The 22,472-nt window shown below is 40.8% G+C and overlaps 1 protein-coding gene across 1 annotated transcript in view; it reads right to left on the reverse strand.

The window, feature by feature from the left end:
* Positions 1–4,553: 4,553 nt before the first annotated feature.
* Positions 4,554–22,472, reverse strand: part of ROBO2 (roundabout guidance receptor 2) — a 587,768-nt gene continuing 569,849 nt past the window's right edge. Inside the window, exon 31 of the mRNA XM_065421111.1 lies at positions 4,554–4,654. Coding sequence (XP_065277183.1) covers positions 4,554–4,654 — 101 coding nt within the window. The remainder of the gene's footprint in view (positions 4,655–22,472) is intronic.

Genomic DNA, 22,472 nt, shown 5'->3' on the forward strand with positions numbered 1-22,472 from the left:
AATCAAACAAAGCCACACATATGTAAGCAAAATAAACTTTTAAACTATGCTGTCACATTTCACTCCTCTCATTCCTGTAAGATGCAGTTTTGTAAAGGAAATTAAAAAAAAAAAAAAAAAAAAAAGCTAGAGAGAAAGAGAGCAATTTTAGGAATATGCATGCAGCATCTAAAACCCAGGCAAACCATTGTACAATATCTGTATGTTTCTCTGTGAATTTAGCTGTTGCTTAAATTGGTGTCCTTCACAAAATACCATGTGCCCTGTTGAGATGTTCTTAATGCATCAGGAAGAAACTCACACTCTGTGTTCTGATTGCTTACAAAGAGAAACTGCTGCCTCTTTGGTCTTTTCCCAGAGGAGATGGGCAGTTTGCCAGTGTTTCATTTTCTAGTGCCATTGTTCACCTAGGGCTTTAGCAAAAAGCTTTTGCTTATTTATTACTAATCCTAGCCTAAGTAATGATAATTTTTAATCCTTTCACATTTCATAACAAATTTTTCAGACAATGACACCAAACACGCTGTCAGAAATAGCTCAGGCACTTATTTTTTCATTTAGTAGGTAATGCCGTATTTCACACATCCACTGAATTGCTTTATTAGTTCATGAAGCTTGCCTTTATGAACGTTCTATTGACAAAATCTAAATCAGTTTTTGAGGATTCTTTTCAACATGGTTTCATTAGTTACAGTCTTGACAACACAGCAGTAGAACATGTAGCAGTGTTTATTGCATTACTTAATCCTTCTGAATGTGAATCTTTGCGCCACACTGAGTATATTCATAAATTCACAACATTCAATATTTATATGCATTATAGGTTCAGAGTAAAATTGTTTTACTAAATAACACGACATTTTATTGAAATAGTAGCAACATAAGAGAAGCACAGAGTTTTTTAAACATGATTTCAGTATGAGTTCATGCTCTGGTTTTAATGTAAATAAGTTTTGGAGGCCCAGTTTAATCCCTGTTCTCCAAACTAAACAGCATAATTTGGTGTAATTGACTGTGTTCGGCTCGGAGAGGCCCAGAACTGAGCAAGCATTGATGCCAGATGTCACCTTACACATTATAAAAAATCTGATCCCTTCAGTTTGATGGCTAATGTGCTATAATTGCTAAGGGATGCTGTGAATATCAGATGACTACTTCTCTAGCTAGGCTAGTTTAGCGTATCAGCCTGCCAATCCCTAATCTACAGTACAAAATAATTTACCTAATTATTTAACTAGTTTAATGTCAACAAGAAAATGCCTGCCAAGCAATTTGCATTGAATTCATACCATGACTTTTTTTTTTTTTTGAGAATTGGCATAACATCTGATGTAAGCCATAAACCCATCCAACCTCAAATTTCACTCATGTAACTTTAAAACAATATTTCTATAGACATATATACTTTAGCAGATTACTTGAATCCTTCATAGAACTCTCAAAGTTTTCCTTGTGACCCACCATTTGTGCTCCAGCTAGTAGTGCCAGAAACACTCTAGAGACTGTATGATTATGTAGTTTCCACCCCATGCAGAAACAGTAATCTTGCATGAGGAAATGGAAAATGGATGTGTCATTTAAGCTGTGCACTGATGTTATTATTTCATCTTTTGTACCAGGAATTAGGCGTACCTGCCAACCTCCAGAAAACAAAATCCAGTTGGTGACATATTTGCATAAATGTACGAAGTTTACATGAATGTATATAAAAACAGAGAATGAAGAAGGAGAGCGTGAAAGGGGGACTGAGCATATGAGACAAATAGAGAGATCCCAGCATTTTGTTAGTTTTTTTCCTTCTCTAACTGCTTTCTCTTTCAGCATTTCAGTATGTTTCTCCCTCTTCACCCTACAAGCTAAAATTTCATTCTCTTCTTCCACCCCTGACCTCCAACAGTTCATAGGATCCCTGCTCCAGTTACCTTTGAGAAGCCAGGGTTGTAGGAAAGGGAACAGGACTTTGAAGATCTTTTCCCTCTTTTAGGCCTGGAGACAGAGAAGATGAGGAGTTGCAGAGCTGGCAGAAGCTGCTTCTCCTACAACAGTGCTCCAACTTTTTAGCAGTGAGAAGGGAGAGAGTACTAGCTGCTGCATGTTCTGATGGATCTGACTGTCACACAGCACAGGGAGATGCTCTGATTGGCTGCCCTTCCCCAGGAAGCTGGAATATAAGGAAGAATAGCCAATCCAATGGGACACCCCTGCAGGCAGACCTATTTGTGAGCCAGGTAAACCCATAAGTTATGGAGTTTCTCCAACAACTTGGCAGGTTGGGAGGTGGTAGTGCAGAGTACATTACATATGTCAATGGCAGTTGCAGTCCTGGCAGAGGGATAGTCTTGCTGACAGGCTGAACTGGGGAGGGGATGGGAAGTGGAGAAATTTGGGGGGTAAAAGAAAGGGGAAAAATCTTGGGGCAAGGGGAGAACAGTACGGGGAGATATGCTAGGATAGGTTAAGGGCTGAAGGACACAAGAAATCTCATGGCAAGAGGAGGTGTAAAGGTTAGCAAGCATGTTGAATCTGGTTGTTTGGAATGAAGGCACATACCTTATTAACTGCATAATCATTCAGATAGGTCTGAGTCTGCTCAGGCTTCTGCAATTATCTAGCTCACACTTGGCATGCTCAAAGGTTTGGTACAGGAATTAGAATAGTCACAGTGTCTCATTTGCATAGTCACCCATACTAGAAGCTCAGGTCCTTCAGCTTCCATGGATTTAAATAGGCACCTTGCAGAATTCCACCACTATATCAGAAAACTATCTATCTATCTATCTATATATATATATATTAAAGCTTGAATTATTTCAAGATAGAATATTTGTGTTAGTCCAATTTTGACTTCGTAAAGTTCAGTAGTCGGGATGTTGCCTTTGCTCTATGCAAAACTTGCCTGTTTCTTTGTCTGCGTGAATTATGGTCCCAAACATCACCCATTTTAACTGCTACCCATTTTTGAGGGCCTGTTAATCCCTCAAATAATCTGTGCAATTGCTACTTGAGATACATCAGGAGCAGAACTAATACCAAACAGCATTCACTTAAGGATTTTGGCATTGTATGTTATCATAAACTTGACTCATAATGTCATCTGCCAAAATCAGTACTAAGTCCCTATGATGGTCTTTGCTCATGGGGAGTGTTGTCTAGTAGTCAGGGGCTGAAGGCCCTTCAGCATGCGGGGGAGGGGCGAAGGGGAGTGGAGGATACGAACAAGGATAAACTGGGGAGAAAAAGAGAAAGGGAAAATAGAGCTAATGGAGGGAAAGATTGGAAGTTGGGACAGGGACAGGGAATCTGAGGGAAAGTAAAAGGAAAAAGATTCAGAAAATGAAAGAGAGAGAGACAGGAATGTTATAAACTAGTAGAAGTAGCATAAGGTAAAATTAAGAAACAAGCATTTTATTGAAAGTAATTAAATGTGTTATTATAGTCTGTAAATGAAATGACACTTTCTGTTCAATGACAAAGTGGTAGTATATGTTTAGGTAGTTTTTCACCACATTTATTCATATGTTAGCAGATTAAGGTATTGGAAAATATGTTTAACACCAAATTCAGGCAATTTAAACCATATTTAAAATGTAGAGAAATACTATAATGTGCTCCAGTGGTTTTGTTGTCAGAGAGAGACAGAGAGAGAGAGAGAGATGCAGCCATTTGAAAAGAGAAGTAGGTGAGTCGGGAAAAACAAAGGGAAATCTCAGACAATGGAGCCACAGTATTAAAGAGACATCAGTCTTGAAATAAAAAGCTAATTAATTGTCAACCTATTGTCAGAATCAACAGAATATTTTCTGTTGATATTTACCAGCTGTGAGAGCAACTCAGCCTTGGAATCCAAGGAGGACCATATTCAGATACTAGTCAAAATCACCACTGGAAGTCCACATCATTCACAAGAAACTTTGAAGAACTGGCAATCCTATTATAAAGATATTTCATATACTAAATTACGACAGGTCGACTATTTTTTCTCATATCTCTACTGACAGGTGAGTCTGATTTATGCCACAGGCCCACCTTGCTCATTTGGAGACCTAATATAGAAATTCAGTTGAAAGAAAACTCTGGTAAAAGTAATTTAAGACAAATTTAAAATTTCAATAGATTTCTCTGGAAATTTGCCCACAAAGCATATTGCTTACATATCCAACTCCATCCAGTAGGTGGAAAATGTATCCCAGTGCACCTGCTTTTAATATTATAACCATGATGTAGCCAGGATTCTCATAAAGCTCCTAAATGTTCTAGGCCAAGACAATTAATCAATGCCAGGTTGTATGATGATTTATGACTATAGCTGAACCAGAATGCTGGCTTGGTACTGTCTCTCCATAACTAGTTATTTTGAACTGAAACCATTCCAAATAGCTAGCTGGGAAAGCGGATGTAGCGTTAGAGATAGAGAAGTTGTTTATTGAATTCCTGGGTAAAATCAGCAGCAATAACTTTCACAGTTGAAGGAAAATGTTGGAAAGGTAAATATTGGAGTAAACCTTTCAATTATACAGCACACATGAGTTAATATAGCATGTCAGAGAAGGAAGCTAGACCTTTCTAGGAGATAAGGAATCCTCTAAAATGGATGAAGAGTTATTGGGTCGGGATTTTTCATCAGACTCTGTCAGTGTACCAAAGTAATGAACAACTGAACAGATATCCAACACATATTTGTGAAAAGAGTACAACCTAACTTAGCAGACAGACATGTGCATACATTTAGGCAGGCTATAAGTGAATCTATTTGTACAATAGGGAACATGTTGGCTCTGAAGCTTCAAAATCCATTGTCTGCACAACTAAGAGGCCACATATAATCTGTATCTTGGGACAAAAGAGCAAAATAATATCCGCAACAAAGAAATGGAAGAAAAGAGCAATAAACAAACAGTTAGCAAATGAGTTTTAGTGGAACCAAAAGCAAAAATCCAACTTTTCAAAAAAAAATTAAAGGGGGACTTCAGCAATCTACAGATATCCACATTCATGTGTAAAAAATGAAGGCACACACAGAAGGAGGGTCAAATTGGCCTGTATTGTATGAGTCACTATGGACCAGATGCTGCTCTGCTTCATTACACTGAGTAGCACCTTACTCCACAAGTAGACACTTCGAGTTCAATGGGGCTGTTGTGGAATAAGGTGCTACTCATCATAGTAAGGATATCAGAATCTGTCACTACACGTCAGTGGGTGAATGTAACTCTAAGGGCTTGTGTACACAGGAAGTTTACTGCACAATGAGTTGATGTACACTACCTGGTATTCAGTATGTATGCTGGAGTAACAGAGTGTACACAGGACAGCTGTGCCCTGTTTCAATTTGCATAATTGTTTACACTGGACAGGGACTTGGTCCACACTAAACATATGGCATTCTGGGCGGGTATCCTCTCCCCCATACCCTTTGCTTTGCTTTGCTGCAGCATTGTGTGCATTCTGGGATTTTTCTTACTGCACATTTTGGGATACAGTGGAATTCTGGGACTTGGAGGGTCAAACCTCAAAAATTCCATGCTTCCTCCATCCTATGGTTCTTCTCCTTCTGCGCAGACTAGGACCATTTTGACAGAACATGTCATTTTCAAATTGCTCTCAGCCACAACAATGCTCCGTGTCACAATACTGGCAACTTCAAATATATAGCAGCTTTCAGGGCCTTATTTGAGCTGTCAACACAGGGTATCTTTGGCACTGGCTTTGGACATTGATAATGTAGAGAATGCCCTGGTCATTCTGGGACACAAGGTTTATCCTACCCTTTCCTGGCTAATGAAGCTATTTACAGCATACTGGTCAGAAGGAAGGAACTGTTTTTAACTGTGACCTTAGCAGTTGCAGAATGACAGTGGTGTGTGCGTTTGGCCATTTGAAATAAGGCGGTGCTGTGTTATGGCTAGTTTACAAACTGCAGAGGGATATTTACCTAGGATTCTAGCTGCATGTTGTATTTGACACAGTATTTGCGAGATTAAAGGAGAAAATCTTAACGCTAGGTGGGAGGCTGAAGTGCAGCGACTGTTCTTAGTGGCATGAGCAGCCGGCAGAGTTTCCGCTTGCAATGTGTAAACCGCCAGGACTCAGTGCTGTCAGGGATACCTTTTGTTCTCATTTTAAGGCTGGCACCTGAAAATGTGCACTGAAGTTGATTTAAAAGTGGCACATTGTGGTATTCTTTATTTTATATTGTGTGAAAGCTTTTATACTTTGGTAAAAACCCATGACACAACTGTTAAGTATAAAATTGGTGTTTTTGTGGGCTTTATTCGAAAAAGCATAGGACAGACTAGCAAGCTATGCTGTGATATTGTTCACCAAGATGGTCCTCCCCCAGAAGTGCTGCAGGGGGAGTAGGGAGTCGTTAGCTATACCAGGGGCAATGATCATGCTGCCAGACTGCTGAATGTCTATACTGAAACCGAGCAATTTCTTAGCCTTAGATTCCGCTTTATCTCTTCTGCAGACATGCAGAAAGTACACTGAAAAATAGATCAGGTTGTGTGCGGATTGTTTAAAACCTTAATGGCTCCCAGGCTTTTTCTATGAAATATGTAAGCCTGTGAAAAGCCATTATGCCACCTTTGTCTATTTGATTGCAATAATGATGAAAATGGTATTTAATATACCTCAGCTGAGAGTCTTAAAAGCTGCATGGCTATGCAATCCATAAGCTAATCTTCTTTTCCTGTACAAAACCCTGTTCGCCATGCCGTACAGGTATATATTCCTCATCTGGGAACATTAGCCTTATTATGTGTACTTGCATGCAATGTGTAATGCTTACATGGAAACTGTGAAATCTAAAATAACCTTATTTTCTTCTGTAATGACTGTCTCAGTAAACTTTTGAATCTGGCACAACGGCAAGGCTTCATTATTTGAATCCACCGTGCAAGGAGAAGGGCAGGGGAGGTTGTGGCTGCGCCATGCAGATGCCATTTTAAGCACACAGATGGGTTTGTTATTGGTGGGGGTAGGCATCTGCTGGGCAGGACAGATGGGGGAGGGAAAAGGAAATCAGTAGGTAGGTATGTGCCCTTGATGGCATAGGCTTCTCAACAGTCAATGGTCGGTGCAGCAACATGAATTAGGCCATGTCTATACTACCACTTATGCCAGCAACACTTCTGTCGCTCAGGGATGTGAAAAGAACACGGAGTGACATAAGTTTCGCTCGCATAAGTGGTAGTATGCACAGTGCTATGGTGGTGGGAGAGCTTCTCCCGCTGGCATAGTTACCACCGCTCACTGAGGTGGTTTTATTATGTTGACAGGAGCGTTCTCTCCCGTCGGCATAGGTAGCTACATGAGCAATCTTACAGCAGTACAACTGTGCTGCTGTAAGCTTGCTAGTGTAGACATGGCCTTAGAAGCTGATTAACCATCCCAGCTGCCATTTTGAAAACATATTCCTGGGGGTGGAAGGAAGGGGGACAACACTGGGTAAGGGAAGGAGACAGGGAGGTGGGATCTGGTGACTTGGAAAGGCTCCTAGCTCATATCCACCCAAAAAAACAGTGGTCCTCAGGCACCTGGAGCAGAAGTTACCACAGCAGTATCGCATCATCATCATCATCATCATCATAAATTGAAAATATAGATACTTATCTGCTGAGCTCCCCACAAGATGATCTTATTCTTGTATCCCAGGCTGGGTTGGGGGCTGGGAATAGGGATGACTTCATACACAGCCACTCTCAAGGTCCCAAGTTCTGAAGAAATCCTGGTGTGGGGAGAGCTCTTCATTGTCCTCTTGCGATGATTCATGCTTGTTTTCAGGGGCCACCGTCTCCTTGGTGGTGGCAGTGGCAGGGTACCACACTCCTCAATGTCATTGGGTCTGTACAGTGGTGGATTAGACACTGGGTCAATGGGGTCCGTGACCAGGGGCCCTGGCTAATTGGGGGGATCCAGAAAAATGGGTGCTCTTGTGCCCTAACCCACTCTGCCTGCCTGCCCGGCACTCCTGCCAGGGAGTGGGCATGGGGGCTTCCTCCACTCTCCAGCAGGAGTGCTGGGCGGGCGGAGCGGGGCAAGCCCCCACACCCAGACCCCACTCCCCAGCAGGAGCACTGGGCGGGGCAAGCCCCCACACCCAGACCCCACTCCCCAGCAGGAGCACTGGGTGGGGCAAGCCCCCACACCCAGACCCCACTTCCCAGCAGGAGCACCAGGCGGGCGGAGAGGGGCAAGCCCCCACATCCAGACCCCACTCCCCAGCAGGAGCGCTGGGTGGGCCGAGCAGAGGAAGCCCCTGCGCCCCAACTCCATTTCTACAGCAGAAGTGCAGGGGACCTGGGGGAAGGGGGGTTGGAGGCGGAAGCAGTGGGGAGGGGTTCCCACTTGCTCTGGCCCAGGGCCCCACAAAACTGTAATCTACCTCTGGGTCCATAGTAGCATGCTGGCAAAAATCCTGTCCAGCTCCGCACAAAATGGACAGGTCCAATGAACACCTCCAAACTTGTTTCTTGTTTCCTTGTAAGTTTTCCTGAGCTCGTCACTCTTTATATGGTGCTCATCAGTGTCCTGGCTGTGACCCTTCTCAGCCATCTGCTTAGTGATGTCCTTGAAACGTTGCTTAATGGGTGGTCGGTCACAAGAGCTTGGTATACGAGCGCTTCTCCCCAGATGGCAAGGAGATCAAGGATCTCTGTGTGATGCCATATAGGTTCATGAGATGTGGTGTGATGGAGTAACATCTCTGTAAGACTGACATATTTGATTCCGGGAGCAAATGGGATGACCTTGGCCCTGTGCCAGGCTTAAATGGGCAAAAGGGACATATGGGCAAAGCAGTGTGGGATAGCAGATGGAGGACTGCCCAAATAGTGTGCAGAAACATTGCACGTACACAAACAACAGTGTGCACTAATTCAATTTGCACTGACCCTACTCCTCTTTGAAAGTGTAGTACACCAAGCTGCACTCTGGGATTTTCATTGCACTGTAGCATGTCCACATGGGACGTTACTGCTGGAAAGCTGGTGTGCTGTAGATTCACATCCTGGCTCACCATGTACTAGCGCGTCATGTAGACAAGCCATAAAAGAGCTACACAGAGATTAGGGAAAATATACTGTTTCTGTTTTTAACAATATTTTCTAAGGGAACATCTTTTATACAGCGCTGTCATCCAGTAGAGCTTTATTAATAGTGCCATGCTGATAATGGACTGCTACTTTCTTTTTAATGTACCAGCTAGTGAGACAAAACTGAGCATAGTCAGGAGGAAAAAACAACACCCAAAAGTGTTAGTGATGTTGATTCACCTTCACAGAATCCACAAGCAGGTCTAAGTCATATAATTTCATTTCAGTATTATACAAGCAATTTTGAAGATTATAGCAGGATAGCTTTATTAGTCACTGCAGTACCTTTCAGCATGTCTTGACCATCTCTGACAAGTGTTTCTGAAGCTGCAAACAGTCAACCCCTCAAATTAAATCTGACAAACACATAAAGTGTTTTGAGTTAACTTGTCCTCCCTCAGCACTCGCTTATTACAGAATGATCTGCTCTGTTCAGTGTTCTACAAGACATACATTCCTGTGGTGTGTGTTGATTGCAAGTTGATAGTTATCTTATCTGACATTCACCAGCTTTTATATGCTAGGAAATTAACGTTAAAAGGAGCTGGGATGCCCACCGTCAGCAGCAAACTTACACTCTATGTCTACGTAGTGGATCTCAGAGCCCGCCAACAATACCACAGACTTCCACTGGTTTCAATCAACCTTGGGTAGCAACTGGTAAAATGATTCCACACTCTTATCAACCTTTAATTTCCCCCAAAACCTGTGTTCTAACCCTGTCCTGGGACAATCAGAAAAAAATGTAAGGTTCATTGCTCCTTTAAAGAGTCAGTATTCAACAGTTTGTTGTTTTAACTGGAGTTACAAAACAGTTTGGTTTAAACACAGCACTGGATTGGTTTAGATCAAAAATAAAACAAGTTTGTTTAATTCCAAAGAGACAGATTTTAAAGGAGTACAATTATAAGAATTAAAATCAGAAATGGTTACTAGAAATCTTTATTTATCTTATAACTAAAATGTAACAAGCTAGACTTGATTCAAGGCAAAATCCTCACATGTTTCCATCAAGATGGCTGACCAAATTCCTGGGTCACGATCTGTCCCCCAAAAGTTAAAGGGCTGGTACCTTTGTCATGTTAGGTGAAAGATAGATAATATGGGATTTCTTGGCCCCTTTCTTTTATAGTTCAATGAATCTTTGAAATGGATTCTTCTGAAGGATACCTCCAGATAAAAGTCTATTTCCAGCGAGGAGGTAGTCAACATAGAGTCTGTCTTGAAGGAAGTTTCCTACCATGTCTTCCCCACTTAACTTGTTTCTGCTAAAATGATTTTTTTTTAGTTCCTGCCTCCTCTAGTGCAATTGAATGAACATTAGACATGCGATTGTCCATCTCCTCTCTGCTGTGATAGTGTGAGGCTTGACTCTGCCCCTTGTTAGCTTGATGGGCCTGTTTATATGATATGTAAATACATTTTCATTGTCTTTCAAAGTACTTTGGAAGTAACTGCCCCGGTGGTGAAACCACATGCCTTTCACAGGGTGGGGTAATTCCTGTTTGGCTGGCAACCACATCATAAGCATTATAATTTCAGTTTATGTCCATAGCTGTGTTTCAGTTGCTTGCACCTACATTACACATGAACTTTTCATTGACACCTTGCCTGACACTTATCAGCCACATTTCATGACATTAAAGAATTGGGGTACACTTGAACTGCTTAAGTCTGCTGCAATTCATTACTCGCTATCTAGGTGCCCCTTGCCCTCTGCCTTTTCTTAACGTCACAGACATTTACACTACGTAAAGGTTTCAGTTTGCCATAATGAAGACTTCATCATACAGTGAAAATTATTGGCTCGCTTCAGTCCTGTTGATGATTTCCCTCAAAATCTTAAATGTCGTCAATTTGCCAGCTGGACGGATCTATCTAAGCACAAACATTTATGAAGTTTTAAAACCTTAACCGCTGGCAGCCGTGCTAGAGTTGAAAAATCTCCCAGAATATCATTTCAGCAATAAACAATGGTCTGCCTAAATAAAGATTTGCTGTCCTGACAGTCCTTCCTGAGCTATATGGTAGGAATACCAGCAAAAGGAGAGGGGACACATTGCAGCATTATAACACTACTTCCAAAAACAAGTACCCTGAAGCTATTAAAAGAATAACCTAATGTCAGCATCCTTTTAAACAACATTCAACTTAATAAATAGATTTAGACTCTGGAAAAAAAATAATATATGGAGATATACCTATCTCATAGAACTGGAAAGGACCCTGAAAGGTCATTGAGTCCAGCCCCCTGCTTTCACTAGCAGGACCAAGTATTGATTTTGCCCCAGATTCCTAAGTGTCCCCCTCAAGGATTGAACTTACAACCCCAGGTTTAACAGGCCAATGCTCAAACCACTGCAAAGCAGTCCAAAGACCATGCTGACAACACCGACTGTTAACAAGAGAAAAGGAACTATTCACCATAGAGCATTTTGTCTCTCATTGGTCTTGTTTCAGGGGATTCATTTAGGGTAAATTTACTCTGCAGCTGGGCGTGTGCTTCCCAGTACAGAACCTCAGATACTCCTAGCTCTGCTTGAGCTAGCATGAGTGGTGTTTTGGGCTAACTTCCTGAACATATACTTAGGGAGCCTGAGCAGGGTTGTACTCAAGAACCTAGTCCGTACTACCATCCATACTATTTTTAGCTCGTTAGCTTGAGCAGAGCTATTGCATGTTGGGCTACCTGAGCTGTGAAGCACATTCCCCGCTAGAATGTTGACCATCATTAGAGTGCTGTATTGTTAGTATTTTAAGCGCTAAGAATATTTCACTACTTATAATCTGTTTACTAACATTACCTAACAGAGGTGACAGGCAGAGTACTGAATTAAGTGTAACTATCTTCTTTTGGCAGATAACCATGGTTTTTCTCTAATCTAATTTTCAAGGTTTGTTTTACTAAGCCCACTACTCAGTTTCTAAAAGAAGTGTAAGAAGTGTTCTAAAATCAAAGAAATAATATTTTCTTAGTGTTCTCTCCACCTGAACCTGAAAGGGGCCAATGAGCCTGATAGGAAAATGGAAATATTTTGTTTGTAATTTTTGTCAACATTTTCTGATCAGCTGCAGTGCTGAGCACTTCCTGCGGGATGCTAACTACCAAGTGCCAATAAAATCAGTGGGAGTGTTCAGAGGCTTGTAGGACTGGTCCCATACAGAAGACAAGTATAAAAGTACTGTACTGTTTACAAAAAAATTAGAACCTTAAATCTCCTGCATTGAGTTTACAAGGTGAGTTACAGCAGAATTACAGAGGGAATGGGGAAAATGTCTTGTTTTTTCTATTAACAGTATTTTCTAAAAGAACATTTATACAGCGCTGTCACCCAGCAGTGCTTTATCAACCGAATACCTTACCAAGGTGGTATGCTGTCCTGGATGGGAACATTTGACCAATTTTTTTATAGGTCAAATTATTTTCATATGATGGGAGGTTTTAGAATCTGGACAATTTCACTCTAGATAGTACAGAATGGTATAATAGTAATAGTTATATGGTACTGATATTGAAAAAAATATTCCTAATAATATTAAAGGGACAGATAGCTTTTTGTGTACTGAGACAATCTATCTATTTGGCCCCATTATAGCAGTCTCTGAGCATTTCACGGTTTTTAACATATTTATTCTCACAGCAGCCGTAGAGAGAGACTAAGTGCCTTGCTCTAGATCACACAGGGAATCTATGGAAGGGCATGGATTTGCAACTGGGTCACCCAAATCCCAGACTACCCCTCTAAATTCTGGGCCACCCTTCCTCTCTGAAACGAACCCTGCTGAAATCAACTGGCTAACATATGGGTAACTAGAAACTGAAATAGCTACATGAAATTGAAATAGAAGCAATTTTGCCTCAATTTAATTTTCTATTGTAGCATTTTCCCCCATAGACTGTATAAAATAGACATGAGATTTCGGAGAGATGTTTTTTGATTAAGAGAACACAGAACATTTATGGTTAGCAATGTCCAAATCCTCTATGGACTCTGACATCCCTCAAAGAAGATGCCCATCTCCTAGATATACACACATATGGGCTATTCAGTTGACAGTTGTGTTGTTTGGTGATCTCCATGTGAATCCTCTTGTTCTTGAAGAGATGGACTTCTATCTTTAGGGTGCATGTGCCGCAGAGTTTCAAGAACTGTCAGTCATTATCAGTTGGAATGCCTTCTGTTGCTGAACCCAGGACTCCTTTCGAGCCAGTACAGTTGTTGCCAATTTGTGCATTGAAGTCAACTTGATGTCAGGGTTAGGTCCGTCATCCAATACTTGCTGCATCTGCTCATACCTGCTCACTGTTGCCTACTGCATTTGTTGGAGCATTTACTTGGATTATTGTACACTTGAAAAGTCTTGTTTGCTGCCCGGCTGTTGTTATTCTGTCATTCACTGGCTCCCAAGACAGTTTGCTGTGGTGTTAAATTCCTATATCTCTTTCATGCATTCCTCCTGCTGAGTATAAGATTGTAAGACCATCAGAGCCCATCTTGCCACTCCCTGTCCATTTCATCTCACTGATGCCAAGCATGTTCAGGTGGCATTTTTTCATTTCTCATGTAACCTGTGCCAGCTTTCCCATAATATACAAAGTACACACATTCCACATGCCGACTCTTGTTACAGATTTGGTCATCAGAATTCAATGTCTCAAGATCTCCGCTTCTTTTGCCTTTCGCTGAGATCTGTCCTACTTAGGTTTTGAGCTCCATCTGCACCAACCATTCTCCATTTTCGGTTTAACTGAACAGTTTCTGTTGCAATAAAGTTTTACCTGAGTTGGATGCAAACCCAACTGCAGAACCCTCATCTTTTATCTGGGCTTGGGATTGGCACTGTTGCTAACTGATGGTGACTCTGATAATTTTCTGTTTGTAGCCACATTTTAACAAACTCAAAAGAGATCACAAACATTGGGGGGCAGGGGGCAGGGAAGAGTGTTATCCCAGTAGACAAAGAAATGTAGTTCAGATTCCAGATTGCACTTAGCCCCTGTTCCAGTACAAAGGGGAGACTTCAAGCAGCTCTATAGAATAGATAGCTGGGGGAGATATTACACATTTTATGGAAAGACAAAAAATAACACATGCAAGAGTAAGGCTGTTGACAGAACAGCACATGTTAGAAAATATCATCAAAGAAAGATGGCTCAGGTGGCTGGGACATGTGCACCATAAGGAAGATGGGTGTCATGCTAAGCAAGCATTGAAATGGGTACCCAAGGAAGAAAAGAGAAAGTGAGGAAAAACTTGCAGAAGACAGGTATAGTGGATATTGCATGTACTGGCATCACCTGGGAAGAAGTACCATAATTAGTGAGTGACCATAATCATTGGAGGAACTGGACTGCTATGTGTCAGCAGCAGCACAGGAAGAAATGAGGTCTATGGTAATATAATGTCAAAATTCCTGGGAGAACACCTGGGACTTCGGCTAGTCCCTAAAGGTCAAAACGTGTTATTGGACCAGTGAAGAAAGAGTTCCCTGACACTTCCTTATGCATAGACACAAATCTAGGGAATGGTAGAAAGAGCGCCATAGCTAATCCCAGTGAGTTATGAGAGTACACAGAAGACAGAACCATGCTATCTAGTAGGCATGACATAAACCACATTTTATGCCTGCTGCTGTCATTTAAAAAAAACACTTTAGCTGGATTTAAACAAGAGAATGGATCCCTCTTTACTACAAGCAGAGACAAGGATAATGTCATCTCATACTAACTGGCTGAAAAGCCGTACCTAAAATTTCCTTTCTTCCCTCCATGAATATCATTCATTAGTTACTTTATGTGTTTCAACTTCCTTTATAGTCGGGGTGAAATATTGGCCCCACTGAAGTCAATGGGAGTGTTGTCAATCATTTGCCAGGATGTCACCCCAGATATTTTGCCATTGCTGGAGGCAGGGTATTAGACCAGATGTATCCAATTATATTCCTGTACGTAGCTCCTAAATTGCTATTGATTCACCCAAATTCATGATCAATGCTTCAAGGGCTCAAAGTATGGTACAAAAGACACTACTACACATGCCCTTAAATTTGTTGCCGTTAAAATTAAATTGAGCTCTTTCATTTTCTCCAATTTTCTCTGTAGAAGTCTGGTTGAAACACTCAACCACACTTACTTAAGAAAAAAAATACTGTAGCTGGACTTGGAAACCTAAGAGACAGACCATTCCCTGACTGGGTGATACTATTGATCTGTCTTTTAAATATGCTTAACAAGGGACCCCACTGTTTTTCAAAGACATCTAGCGGTCTCTCGCCTGCCCCTGCTCCTCCACCCTGCAGCCTAGGCTATTTAATCTTATTTTCCACACAGCACAAATATACAACTGAAATTTTATAAATGGAAACAAAACAAAAAAGCAAAACCTGAAATAGCTCAGAAAGAAAGTTATACCAGCATTGGGGGGACAAAACAAGGAAAAATACCAATTTCCACAGTAAAGACCTAGTGGCAAAGAAGAAACAGTACAGGAGAATTGTTGGTGGGCCAATCTAGCAAAACTATTTTTAAGTCTCTGACACCAGATTTGCAGTGCAGGATTTATTTGCCAGAACCCAGTATTTACGCTGGGGGAGGTGATGAGGCAAAAGCATTTGAGGGATTTATTTTCAATACAAAATTGAACAAATTGTCTTTTTAAGACAAAAAATATCTCCATTCACTCAAGAATATAAGGTTTTCAAACGATTAATGACTAATTGTGCTTTTTCTATATTGCATCTCTCTCTCTTAACTCTAAGATCTGTTTGCTAATTGTTTTTGTGTTTTTCAGCTTTGCCTTTTGTCTTGAATGTAAGTAGGTAATTTCTATGCCAACAACAATTAAGGTCTGTTGGAAATAAAAGAAAATCCTCTTCCCCCCCCCCCCAGGTTTTTTTGTCACATTTTATGACATAGCCTTTTCTTTGTTTGGGTCCATTTAATTCCTGGCATTCTCCCTCTTCAGGTTATAGCTTATTTGTTTCTTTTCCTGTTGGCACTTGATCATTCTGTAAATTATTGTTGCATGCTTTGCCATCACTGCATATTGCTCTTAATTTCCCCCTAAAAAAATTCCTATTTGAAGGCCGGTAGCTGGTTGTGCTGTGCTTGAGTAGAAAGCAATTTTGACTTGTTTGTGAATTCTTTTTCTTTTCTATTACAGTTGGACTCAATTCATGTTTGTTTGTGTTGTACCCTGCACATCTAACACCCCCCTCCTGCCCTCCCCTCCCCCCGCCCCCGGGGTGACTAGGATCTTTACTGCTGTCATTAGCAAGGCCTAGCTAGCAAGTCAATTGCACTTTGTTCCTGCTAAGAAAATCAGTAAAGCACATTAACTGGCACTTGGACCAACTATTGTTTGATAATAAATGTGGCCCCCATGTGGGAATTGCTCGCGCTCATTCCAGGGATGTGTAGTTAACAGGTCACCACTGACATACTTAGGCATGTATGGAATTTTACAATTCCCATCCTCATTTCCCTGTTTTCCCACCATTATTTTGGTACCTCTGCATATTGGAGTCCTGTCCAATATATGGGAGAGGGGCTGCCTATGTCACTAATTTACCTGTAGCAGGGAAGCTGTATTTTTCTTCCTCATTCACTCCTGGAAACGACAGTTTAGTACAGCAATAAATTAATATCTAGGGATACTCATCGGCACTATAGACATTGATTTTTAAATCTCCCAGGGCAGAGCTCTCACTTACATTGTACTGCCCAAATACAGTGGAACTCAGTTATAAGGACAAATTGGGGCAAGCCTTTTTTTGGTTGTTAAATCCACATCATTACAGGCTGCTACATGAAACTATGCATAACACATATGCTTAGAGGCAATATCTCCACTCTGCAAGGACAGAGTTCTAGTATGCATTTTACTGCCAAAGGAGGTCAATTAAGTTTAATTGGCTCTAATTAGCACTTGCTCAAGCTGTTATATTCTTTACCTGCATCCGAGTGGCTCTCAAATTGGTGCACATCGGTTTCCTGCTTTTCAACACAGCATAGAAATACTAATGTGATCCTTGAAGTCAAAACTGCATTGATCAGCATAAATGATGGCTAACCCACATAAATGGCAACTGACTTTTGGAAAAACGAAATGTAAGCCTTATTCTGCATTTCATCAGTAAAATAAATGCAAGTGTGCAATTTGTTGATACTTTCAACATGGAAAGGAAAACACTTGCTATAATTCTTCTGAATGGTGGTAATTTCTTTAGGCTCACAAGATGCATCCTATGGGCTGATTAATTTTTATACATTAGAAAGAGATGAATAATATCTATGGAAGTTAGCAAAAAAGCACGTTAAACAGAATACATATTAAAACATCATTTTTTCAGTGACAATTCTTTACCGTGAGTCCAGTATCATGGATAGGAACATAATCAAGTAGGTTTGACCTTTGCTTAAACGAGGCTAAACAAAAGGAACTGGTAATGAGATGGAGTGGGCACTCTAGTGGGTGATTGCCACGTTAGGCCTCATATTAATATAGTCATTAACAGAAAAAAGAGTAGTTAGCACGTGAATCAAACTCATAGATGACACTAAACGTGGAGAAGTAGTGACCACCACTGAATATAGCAAAGTTACGAAAAGAAATATTGGAAACATAGGCAGAACATTAGATCCATTCTGGAAAAAATCAGGTTAATAGAACTGTAGAAAGACTCAGAAAGAGACAGCCAATGGGAGGATGAAACCTGGATAGCAGCGATGTTGCCATGTCCAGCTCCTCAAAAGTATGAAGGCATCTAATCCCCATTGATTTCAAAAGTCTAGTTTTGCACCTAAACGCAGTCATTAGCTGCAAATTGTAATGAGAAATGGTAGCAAAAGCAACAAAACAAAACCACCAAAACCACCCCTGCCCAACACACACAGAGAAACCAAGGCATTTTTGTGCTGCATCTGGGATACCATGTGCCCGTCCATGGTTCTGACTGCTATTTCTGACCAACATATGATCAGCACAGGGACCAAGGGGTGGAGGATGAGGAGAGGACAAAGACCATGTTAATTCACCTTTGTGTTTCCCAGTATTCTGGGTCAAGTGCTTGGCATAAATTAGAGCACACTTGAAGCCTCAAGGATGTGCTAATTTACACTAGTCTCCAGTATTCCCTAAGGGGCTCATTCAGCAGCCAAGAATAGACAAATCACAGATGTGGTATTGCCTGGATTAGTTGTCTTTATGACCCCCTTCCCCCTTAAACTGATGGAGCAGCAGCCACAAAATAACTGAGATTCAGGTCCTCTGTGGCTTTGGCTGATGCAGTACAACTGGCTGCCACCATAGGCCTTCTGGCCTTCCAGCAAACAGACTATAGGCAGCAGTGGGAGGTGACCTAGAGCAGGGAAAATAGGCCATTGTGGAATTATTGCACAGTAGCCCCACAGAGGCAAAATATAGGTCTTTGCAGTTGTTCCATGCAGCCTCTATTAATGTTGCTCCAGGTCTAGCACTAAGTAGGCTGAATGTAGAGTTAATCTGTATTAATATTATGAATATGTGACCTAGTTATTAAGATAGTCACTGCCTAGCCATATTGGGATGTGTGAATGGACTGGTTCAGTTTTATAGAGAGCTGTTGGGAAACAAGTAGGAACTGAAACAGTGGCTAGAGATTAGCTAGCTTGGTAGAAAATACTTAAAGGGTCCTTAAGAGACCAGTGGGTAGGCTACTAATTGGGACATGCCTAGCTGCCTGATGCCAGCCAGGTAATGCCAAGGCTGGGAGCACTAAGCACACTAAACCATTAAAAAACCCTATCCGGAGAGGATGTGTGGAGGGGGGTTGAATCAACTGCTCAGCTGGAAACACTGTGAGAAATTGCAGCAGGGCAGTCTGTTCCTGCCAGCCCAGAAGTGTGTGCTTTGACTGAATGGCACATACCCAAATTTGTAAGGAAAAAGGAAGGTGTAAATCCCAGGTGGGTAGCCATTTATTGTTTTAACCCTATTTGGGGCTTTTATGTGCCTTTGGGTGAACAAGCTATTTATTTGCTTTTGAAGAAGCTGTTTAAGTTACTTTAATGAGCTGCAGGGCTCAAGTGCCTAGAGGAACGTGTCTTGCAGATGCCAAATATGTGCCATGTTAACATGGTCAGAAACTGAGGCAGAGATGTCATTTAAGAAAAATTGAGGAGGCAGGAGGCATATAGTTGTATCAGCATATAGGATGATATGTGCTTATATTATAGCCTGCAAAGTTAAGTGATGGAAGAGCAAAAAGAAGTGGAAGCCATAATTGAGCAAATAGATGTATAAAATGGCTGGGGGGAAGCTGTCCCCCCTCCCCCTGCCCTATAGCAAATGATACCCTTGAACAGGTGCTCTGACCCAGAAAGCCAGGCTAAGAGTGTTCCATAGAGTTCCACCTCTGAGTGAAGGAAGTGAAGCCTGTCACATGAAGGGTGCCCTTGAGAGGAACTGTAAATGGGGTCTCAAATACAACTCACCCTGTAACTTTGACAGGGGGGTTCTGAGCAAAGCTGGGGTTCTGCCCAGAGGTTAAGTCTAAGAGTAGGCATAGATTTCTAAACCTGTATGGCTTTGAGTGTGTGTATGTGATGGGGAGGGTGTTAACATGGAGAGAGAGAGAGAGAGAGAGAGCATGCGTGTGAGGCATTCTGCGGCTGCACTAGGTATTTTGGCACCAGCCTCATTATACACCTAGAATATTGTCTACAACTCCAGGCATCTCACTACTATGAAGCTTTTGACAATAAAACAAAACAAAACAAAAACAAACCAGAAAAGAGCAGCAAGAAAGCTTCAGGCTAGAAGAACTGACATAAGAATAAAGAGCTAAAAACGATGAGGTACATTGAACTCTGCCCTGTGTGAGTGCAAAAGGGGAGGGAAGATCACAAGACACCTTGATCTTTATAGTCCACTGTCAAATACAAATAACTGTGCGAGGCTACAAATATGAGGAATGCTAGACACAGTAAATGGGTCAGAGAGCAGGTGGAGTCACAGCTCCACATCACCCTCTGCACTAGGCAACGGTGCCCTATGGGAAACATCATACTTTCCAGAGACCTTTCTGGGGCAGTGGACCCCTTCCCTCACCTCCATTGTTGAACATTGCCTTGGGGAAGCAGCCCTTATAAGAGCAAGGATAAAGGAAGGGTGTGGTGGTGTGATAGGAAAACACTTGAAAAGTCTTTGAAGGGTGTAACCACCCAGGAAGGAGAGGAATTACAGATTGCAATAAAAGAATTTTCCTGATGAAACTATATTTTCTGATTTCATCACATTACTCAAAATTTTAACTATTCGTTACACTCAGGAATCCCTCTCGTTCCTGGGTGTGTGCTCCCTTCAAGGATTTTTCCAGTGTTATCCTGTCATATCCCATTTTAGTGAAGTTTAAGATTAATGTAACTATATCAATCAATCTGATAGCCTTTATATTTTTATTTATTGCTTGCTACACTTCTTCCAAGTTTTAATAGAAATCCTGAATGAATCCATGTCTATGTCCCATTTGGTTTTCAAAGAGAACTTATTTTTAGTTAAAGGGTTCCAGATGTGATGAATGAGTTAATAAAAAAAGCAACTATTTAAGACCATGAGAACTACATATGTCTAACTTGTGGACAAAAGCATGCAAGTGAATTCAAACGTCTATTACAGAACAGAATAGAACTTAAAAAAAACCCATCCTTTTTTGCCTTCACTCCTCAGCTCAATCTCCACTAATTTGAAAAACAAGAACAAAAACAATGGACATGGCTTAAAATAAAGTTAATGTGAAGTTTAAAAAAAACCAACAGTTTCTGCCCACCGCTTTTCAATTCTCAGCACTCTTCCTCAACGCTGCTGCTGAACTTTTCCATTGTCAGGCATCATACAGGTTGGAGGCAAACACAAGCTAGAGTTATTTTGGACTGATTCATAATTTTCTAGCTCTCAGTATAGTTTAATAAATACATTAAAACAATCCATGCTCTTTTAAAGAATTCTCTTTCCTCCCCCCCAGCATTTGTGTACCACAAAGAATGTACAAAAACAGTTTATGTTGTATTTAAGGATCTTAGGGAGATATTTGTAACCTGGGTCCTGCATTTCTTAAACACTTCAAAGCCCTATTGAAATTAATGATGATTTGGGGGTGTATTTAAGATGCAGAGCAGGGCACTTTGGCCCTGGTTTAATAACCTTTGAATCAATGGAAAGGCTCATTCAATAGAATGGGCTTTGGATCAGGACCTTAATGTTAATGTTTAATAAATATTCTGTTTCAGGTTGCCATTTGTATTTCTGTATGTATCGTTGAAGTAGCTGCCCAAACAGTATCTGAAGAGCAAGTACAGATTTTTTTTATTATTTCAACTGTCTTTTCCTTATTATTTACTCTATGCAAACATCAGGGAAAACTGGTTTAGGGCCTGTTTATACTGGGGATATTTGTACCCGTGTACCTACACGGGTGCAAATCCCCAGTGTAGATGTGCTGCATCAATGTAAAACAGTTTCAATCCAGGGTAAGCCATACAGTTGCAAGCCTTGTATTACATTGATTCAGCACATCTACACTGGGGAGTGTGGCACCAACATTGCTAAATTGGTGACGTTACATTTGTACAACTATTCGCACTCTAGATGAGATCTTAGACACAAGTCCCCCATGATAAGCAATATTTACCACTAGCCTAAACAGAGTTGATTTTAATGATGTCATGCCACTGACACTGGTGGTAAATTTGTCCCAGAGTTCCTAAGAAAGTTAATAGCAGTGTTCAGCAGTACTTGGTACCTGTAAGTAGACAGTGAACATTATAGCTCAGTATATGTTATAATTCCCTGTTTGTTCCCATTTTATAGATTTATAGATTCCAAGGCCAGAAGGGACTGTTGTGATAATCTAATTTGACCTCTTGTATAACTCAGGGCATAGAACTTTCCCAAAATAATTCCTAGAACATATCTTTTAAAAAACATTCAATCGTGATTTAAAATTTGTCAGAGATGGAGGAGAATCCACCATAGCCCTTGGTAAATTGTTCCAATGGCTGATTACTCTCACAGTTAAAATTTTTAATATTATTTCCAGTCTTGAATTTGTCTAGCATCAACTTCTAGCCATTGGATTGATTTATTTAGGGTTTTTTAGGTTATTTACGTTTATTTCCTCTTTTCACATATTGACTCCTTACTCACATTATTTTAACATAAATTTGAAATGTGAATGCGTTTTATTTTTTTCCCCAGTAAATATACAATACACAGCTCGACAATACTATTAACCAACTTCTTATGGCAATTAAACTTTGCTGCACTAACAATACCAATGAAACACATTAAGAGGTCATACTTTTTCATGAACAAGATGTAGCCAATAAACAAATTAAAA

This window comes from Emys orbicularis, chromosome 1 (assembly GCF_028017835.1).
Source record: "Emys orbicularis isolate rEmyOrb1 chromosome 1, rEmyOrb1.hap1, whole genome shotgun sequence".
Lineage (NCBI taxonomy): Eukaryota > Metazoa > Chordata > Testudines > Emydidae > Emys > Emys orbicularis.